This window comes from Dryas octopetala, chromosome 6 (assembly GCF_963921425.1).
Source record: "Dryas octopetala chromosome 6, drDryOcto1.1, whole genome shotgun sequence".
In the NCBI taxonomy this organism is placed as follows: Eukaryota; Viridiplantae; Streptophyta; class Magnoliopsida; order Rosales; family Rosaceae; genus Dryas; species Dryas octopetala.
The window spans coordinates 16,243,711-16,250,636 of NC_141371.1; the positions used below are offsets into that span (position 1 = coordinate 16,243,711).

A 6,926-nucleotide genomic window follows, 5' to 3' on the forward strand; every position below is an offset into this window, starting at 1 on the left:
GTGTTCCCAACTCAGATTTTAATGGATTTCTTAGAAATCCATGAAAATTTCAACTATTTTTTTTAGATTTTGATAGATTCTATGAATTTTAAAATTCATTAAAATCTATATTAAGAACACCCCTTGAGAACTTTAGTTCAAGTGGTATTGAGAGGAGTGGCTACATAGTTAAGAAATAGGATACTGAAAAATTGGAGTAAAACAAGCATCATATGCTGTTACCCAACCTTCTACAGACAACCAAACCCAAGAAGGAAGCACTGCAGTTATCGCAAGGTTAGGGCTCTCATGATCTCGGATTACTACTTTGTTCTCTCTGAGTTGCCACTTTGTGCAAGTGAAGTGGCAAGTGAAGATCAGGATCGAGGTGCTGAACTGCTGAAGCAATACAGCCCCCATGAGATACTCCAGAATTCCATATCTTAATAAACATGGAAAAAGTATCTGTCATGCAATCCCACGAAACTCAATACCAACTCCTACACAATTGAAAAACTAAAAATGTCAATACCTTTGTACACTATTTCGAACGGCACCAAATGGGTTTCTGTAGGACAATTTATGATGAATACAATTACACAAAGATACTATCTTGTTTCCAAAAAAATATTAAATAATAATTTCATCTTTCAAAAACAACAAATTCAAATACGTTTTGGGATTTTTCAACTATCATCACTTTCCTTCACTGGGTCAGAGGCTTCCGAGCTCACAATTGGAAGATTTTTTCTGTACTGGGGAGATGTCAGCCTCCTCTCTAATGGCGTTTTCCTCTTGCTGACAACGAATCTATTGACCCCTTTACGCATTGGCATTATTGATGGGAAATCTTCATCAGGAATCTGACTAAGCTCTGAAATGTCTTTAATCTGGGCAACACGCTTGAACCATCTCTCTGCCTTTGCCTCCTCTGACATATCTAAAGGATCCGGTTCCTTCACTGCTGACCCCTCCAAGCTCTTCCCAGTCCAGCTCTGTCTAATGTCCTGTTTATTGGACTGTTGGGGTTCACTCCCTGTCAAATTTGATGTCGGGTTAAAATTCTCTTTTCCAGCAGATCCACTATTCAATCTGTCCATGCTGTTAGTGCCAGGATTAGCAAAATTCAGGCCAGAATTTCCACTGGTTGGGGGTTCATAAAAAGAACCAGTCCTGTTCTCACTTCGATTCCCTCCAGAAGATCCTGAATTCCAGCTTGCCACACTGCTTTGCTGATTTTTCATCTGTTGAACATGACCAGTATTCAGGTTTCCAAGTCTAGCATCAACCAACTTGTCTGGAGGGTTCTCTGGCATCATAGTTGGAGTTGTTTCATCAGCAGGCTTGTTAGTCAAATCTGTCCCATCTGTCTGCCGGCTGTCCTTTTTAGCAAAGTAGTCAGGTGGGAAGGGGACAAAAGGAACATAATTGGCATTGCTACCTTGTTCCATAGCTGTACGTCTGTGTGAAGGGGAAGTCAAAGAACGATCTTTCTTCTTGCTGACAACAAATCGATTCTCTCCTTTACGCATCGGCATAATTTCAGGAAAGTCCTCATCCGAAATTGTACTTGCAAGATCTGTAACATCATGCAACTCTGCAACCCTCTTAAACCATCTCTCAGATTTTTCAGCTTGTTCTTTTTCTTCATCCCTGCTGCCAGCCTGTTTGGGAGGCTTCTCAGACAGCTGCACACTGTCCCCGGATCTACCAGACTGATTGCTCCCGAAAACACTGCCTTCCTGTTCACTCTCCTTTGAAGTGAGAGATTCATTTTTGTCTCTCCCGAACTTCCCGCTCTTCTCCACACTTGAATTCTCAGGTTTCTTAGCAAACGTATCTGCAGGCATTGGTACAAACTGGGCATAATTGGAATTGCTTCCTCTGGGGTGTCCACGCTGTGAGGACACTGAACTAGAGATAGAAGAGGGAGTATCAGTTCCAACATTTTGTCCAGCATTGGTGCTTGTATTATTTGATTCAGAGACAGATGCACGACCAAGAATTTCATCTAAAGTCCGGCTGGTTGTAGCATCAAGTGACTTATTTGTACTCCCAGTTTGGAGATCCTTGCCTTCATGATTGCCATCATTATCCAAGTTTCTTCGGTATTGAGTATTGGCAAGCCTCCTCTCTAATGGCGTCTTCCTTGTGCTCACAACAAATCTATTTACTCCTTTTCTTAAGGGCATTATTTCAGGAAAATCTTCATCTGCTATGGCACTACTCATGTCTGAAGTACTGTCTAACTGAGAAATCTTACTAAACCAACGCTGTGCCTTCTCTTCATTGGCAGCCAGCCTGCTATCGATATCAGCCTTATTGGTATCACCCCCATTTCCATATCCCAAATCTAAACTAATGTTGGTAGAACCATGTGAAACCTCTCCGGGCCGCTTGCAATCACACCTCAAACAGACCATGTTTCTCCCATAGTTAAAAAAATCACATCTGAGAGAGAAGTTATTTTCGCCATCAATTAAACAGGAAAAAGTAAAACTACAAGAAAACTGGAGGAAAAATGTAATAAACAAGCAATGCTCACTGAGGACACTCCCACTCCATGCCAGTCAGCTGCCTCTTTGGCCGCACCTCCTCACATTCAAGGCATTTCATGTTTCTTGCAAAGTTCATGAAACTACACCTGCTCGTTACAGATAATAGAATATGTAATAATCTATCAAAAGAATTCCAAATAAACGATAACTATATTCCCCAATCATCTCATACAAAATACATTAAGATTTTAACTAGAAAATAATCCAACATAATAATTAACCATAAGCCACAAGAAAGAACTCTACCTCAGGCAAATCCAGTCTCCTTTTTTCATTTCAATAGTTTTAGGGGATTGATTCTGAACTGATCCAAAAGAGTTTGACTCTGGAGCACTATAACAAAGCTTGGCCATTTCACTCAACAGATTGCGGACTGATGATTCAACAAGTTCTCTATTGTAGAGATTGTTTCTCTCTGAAGAAAAAACAGGATTGCTAGCATAACTCAAAATAAATCTCATCAAATCAACCGTTTGTGCTTTATCAATATCCAAGGCCTATAATTCAGAAGACAATTCGAGCATAAAAAGAGACTAGGTTAGTAACTGTAACTTAAATATACTTATATGAAAAACCCAGAAATTAGAAGATACCTAAATTATGCAGAAAGTTGCATTAATAACAGTCAAGATAACCCACATGACACTCACAGAGTTTTCAATATATTTAAATGAAATTAAATATAAAATTTAAATTTGATTGTGGGATAGTTCTGACAAAAAAAAAAAATAATAATGCAGAAGAGTTCAAAATCACCACAAGATACCCTTTTTTTCTTCATTTAGCTTAAGGTCCAATGAGTTCTAAACCTTTAAATGCAGTCCCAGTAGAAATGTTAAACATTGACACATATTACATGCAAATCAAGCCCCCCCCCAACACACACAAAAACACAAAGAAAAACAGAGAGCATACACGATAAGAGTAAAGGAAGTGGGATTCTGTGAAAATTTGGGGCTCCAACAATGTTGTTCTAGCTTGAAACAGCTGGCTAATTTGAGGGTGAGGTATTATTCACTCATCCTACCCGGATTAATACCTAACGAGTACTTGATGGAAGCATCATCCTTTTGACATTATCAAACTACAAAAAGATATACTTTTCTAAACCAGCAAGGAGAGCATAGATACAGATAACTCAAGATTCTACTTCTGTAGCATTACAGTTTGCTAAGCTATCCGGGTCTACCAAAATTTTCTTCGCCCTGAGTTTGTTGTATGGTGATTAAATTTAAAATGTCAAGAGCATTCACAGAGTTAAATAAATTGGTTTCACCAACTTAAAAAAAGCATAGCAACACTAAAACTCACATTGGTGTCGCCTTGGCCGAGAAACAATCTCATTCGTCTCGCGGAATCATCACCATTCTGGAACAGAAACGGGGTCCCATTCTCCACCACCACCTCCAAATCCCTCCTCGAAAGTAACCTGCATCAAATATCAAACGCTCCCCCATCAGTAAAAATTCCAAGGATTTTTTTTGGAGTACTGAAAGAAATTGCAGGACTTACTGAAAGGGAAAGAAAGCAATAGCATACCTCAAAAGGCCAGCCCGTGCCCTCGCAAACGCCAAGCAAACACTGGCAGCACGCATAAAGTCCTCGGGCACATCCCCGACCGCCACGGTGAGCTCATCGTGGCCGTCGATTCCATTATAACCGGAGGCGGAGAGAGTGTCAACGAGGTGGGACCACTCGGGCCAGGGGTGTGAGGCGCGGAAAGGGGAGTCGGCAGAAGAAGGGTAGGCAGTGGAAACGGAGGCGTGGGAGTGGGAATGGAAATGGTGAGAGGATTTGAGAGGGAAAGCGGAGGAGGAGGAGGAGAGAGAAGAGAGGTGATGGTGGTGAGAAGAGAGGACAGAGGGGGAGGAACGGAAGAGAGAGGGTTTGGAGCGGCGAGAAAGGCGGCGGAGGAGGAGAGAAGGGAAGCGAAGACGGTGGTGAGGGAGAGGGTGGTGAGTGGTGGTTGTGGAGAGGAGGGTGAAGAGTCTGTTGCTGGCACCACCCATTTTAGAAATGCACGAGCATTGGATTCAAGGGTTTCGCAGTGGAGTGTTGATAAACCCTCCTACTTGGGGATGGATGAGAGAATATGGTTTGCAGGAATTAGGAACTTTTTTGAGAAAATAAACCTTTTTTTCTTTTTTCTTTTTGGAAATTTAAAATTTGACCAAGACCTTCCAAGGATTAAAATTTCAAATTTCCTATAAATTTTGAGAAATTTTAAATTTCGAAAAAAATTAAACAGAAACAACGAAAATTGCTATCAAAATACGAAAATTTTGAATGAAACTTTATTATATGTTTATTTAACATATTATCTACTACATTGAAAAAACTAAATTATATAGTAAATTGCATGTGATATAAGATGAATATAATGTGTGCTGCAGATAAATACTGTTAAATAAAAATGAGTGTGCCTCTTGTTGTGCCCATGTATAATTTGTCTATACTCTCTAATTTGTATAATTTGCAAAAACATACATAATTTGTATAATTTGTCCATACTATCTATCCATATTCCATAATTCCATACAAGAATAAATCACCAATATGTCAACGCCTCAACAGAAAGTAGCAAGCTTACTCAACATGATTTGAAAATGGTCTTTTGTGAAACCCCGAATCTTTACAAAATTTTATTTCAAAAAATAATTTCAAATAAATAAATAAAATGTTTTGAATATTTTTGTAAATTCACTTTTAAACTTTTAAAAATAAAAAAAAGTTAAAATTATTTTTTTATTCAAACTCTCCATTCTCTCTCTTAATCACTCATGGGGTAATTATTCTTTCTTATCTCTCATCTCTCATTCTTTTTTTTTTTTACCATTCATCTCTTTCATTAATCATTCATGCACTCAATTCGAAAACTCCCTTTCATTTCTTATCTCTCATCTCTCTTTCATTTTTTATTTTCCCACTTTCTCTCAGACTCCCTGCAACTCACCTCTCCCTCACGAAATCAACTTGATTTGCGCTCTTTTCCCTCTCTGCTTTCTCTTGGTTCTTCTCTGTCCGGCCATGGGTGGCCATGAAATCACCCTAGAAATTCTCCCCTCATCCTCCTCATCATCCCTGCGATCCAGAAAAACCCAAAGAAACCCCAGACCAGAAAACCCAACTCGATACAGTGGGTCAACGCCGAAAATTTTGAAAAATTTCGTTAATTTTGCGAAATTTCGATGAAATTATCAAAATTTTAACGAAATATCTTTGGGTTTGTGTTAAAATTTCCATACCCTTAAAAAATGAAATTTTCAAAATTTTCAAAATTTTCAAAATTTAACTCCTTAGATCTGACCTTCCAACCAAAATCATATACAATCTATAAAAGCTTGAAAACTCGTTTTTTTTTTTTTTTTTAAATGGTAGAAGGCTTATCCAAATACGAAATCTCTCCAATATTGTGGATAATTGGTAATTTTGAAAAGTAGTTAAAATTCGGCTTTTGAGTCCCTTTAATAGAATATGATATGAGTGTTGCTAGGAATTCTAAATTTAAGAACCATTCAAGATAACCCACAATCTTCCAGTAAGTTTCTTTCTAATGGTTCTTGCCATTACAATGAGAACAACGTCTCTAAGAAGAGATTGGAGAAGCCTATGGAGCTAGGGCTGCCCTTTTTGTTTGGTTTTTATCGAATCGACTGACTACCGACTGAAATTTTTTTGTTTGGTAAATCGATTTTCACAATTCAAAATCGAAAATCCAAAACCGAAGAAATCCGAAAAAAGTTTATTTGGTTTTGATAAAAATCGAAAAAGTTTTGGTAAATTCAATTATAAAAAATTATTACTGAAAAAAACGGAATTGATTATTACCGAAATATATACTGAAAAGCTGAAACAATTACCGAAATTTAGTTATACAGTAAAATCCCTATAAATAAATGTTCGATAAATTAATAACCTCGGTTAAATAATAAAATCTTCTGGTCCCAACTCGGGATAGTGTACTAAAATAATAACCTCGCTAAATGCATAAAATAATAATTTTTCTTAAAATCCTTTTCGGCACAGCGAATATATAAATTAATAATTGATGAAATATATAAAAGAAATAGCACATAAAAATTCATATTACATATTAAGGAACTTTTTACTTAACAACTTTTATTTTCTCAATTCAGCTATTTCTGAAAATATGTTTCTAAAGTCATTTGCCTTTTTTGTAATGCATACACTACATTTGGTATATTTTTTTCATTTTGAAAACACTTGATCTTCTAGTTCTTAATTTATCTCAAAAATATATGTATATGTACTTATCTTGAATACACCAATCCATGTATGTACGTACTTATCTTAAAATCACTTTATCTTCTAGTTCTTAACGTCCATTTAAAAATTTGAAGTCATACATGTATTTTTTTTTTTTTTTTT

The 6,926-nt window shown here is 37.1% G+C and overlaps 1 protein-coding gene across 1 annotated transcript; it reads right to left on the reverse strand.

The window, feature by feature from the left end:
- Positions 1 to 491: 491 nt before the first annotated feature.
- VAR3 (zinc finger (Ran-binding) family protein) lies at positions 492 to 4,626 on the reverse strand. The gene is made up of 5 exons (XM_086249036.1): positions 4,077 to 4,626; positions 3,849 to 3,966; positions 2,784 to 3,034; positions 2,525 to 2,623; positions 492 to 2,430 (listed from the first exon to the last, which is right to left on the reverse strand). Exons 1-5 carry the CDS (start codon positions 4,544 to 4,546, stop codon positions 666 to 668), a joined length of 2,703 nt encoding a protein of 900 aa, XP_086105162.1. The 5' UTR covers positions 4,547 to 4,626; the 3' UTR covers positions 492 to 665.
- Positions 4,627 to 6,926: the final 2,300 nt, after the last annotated feature.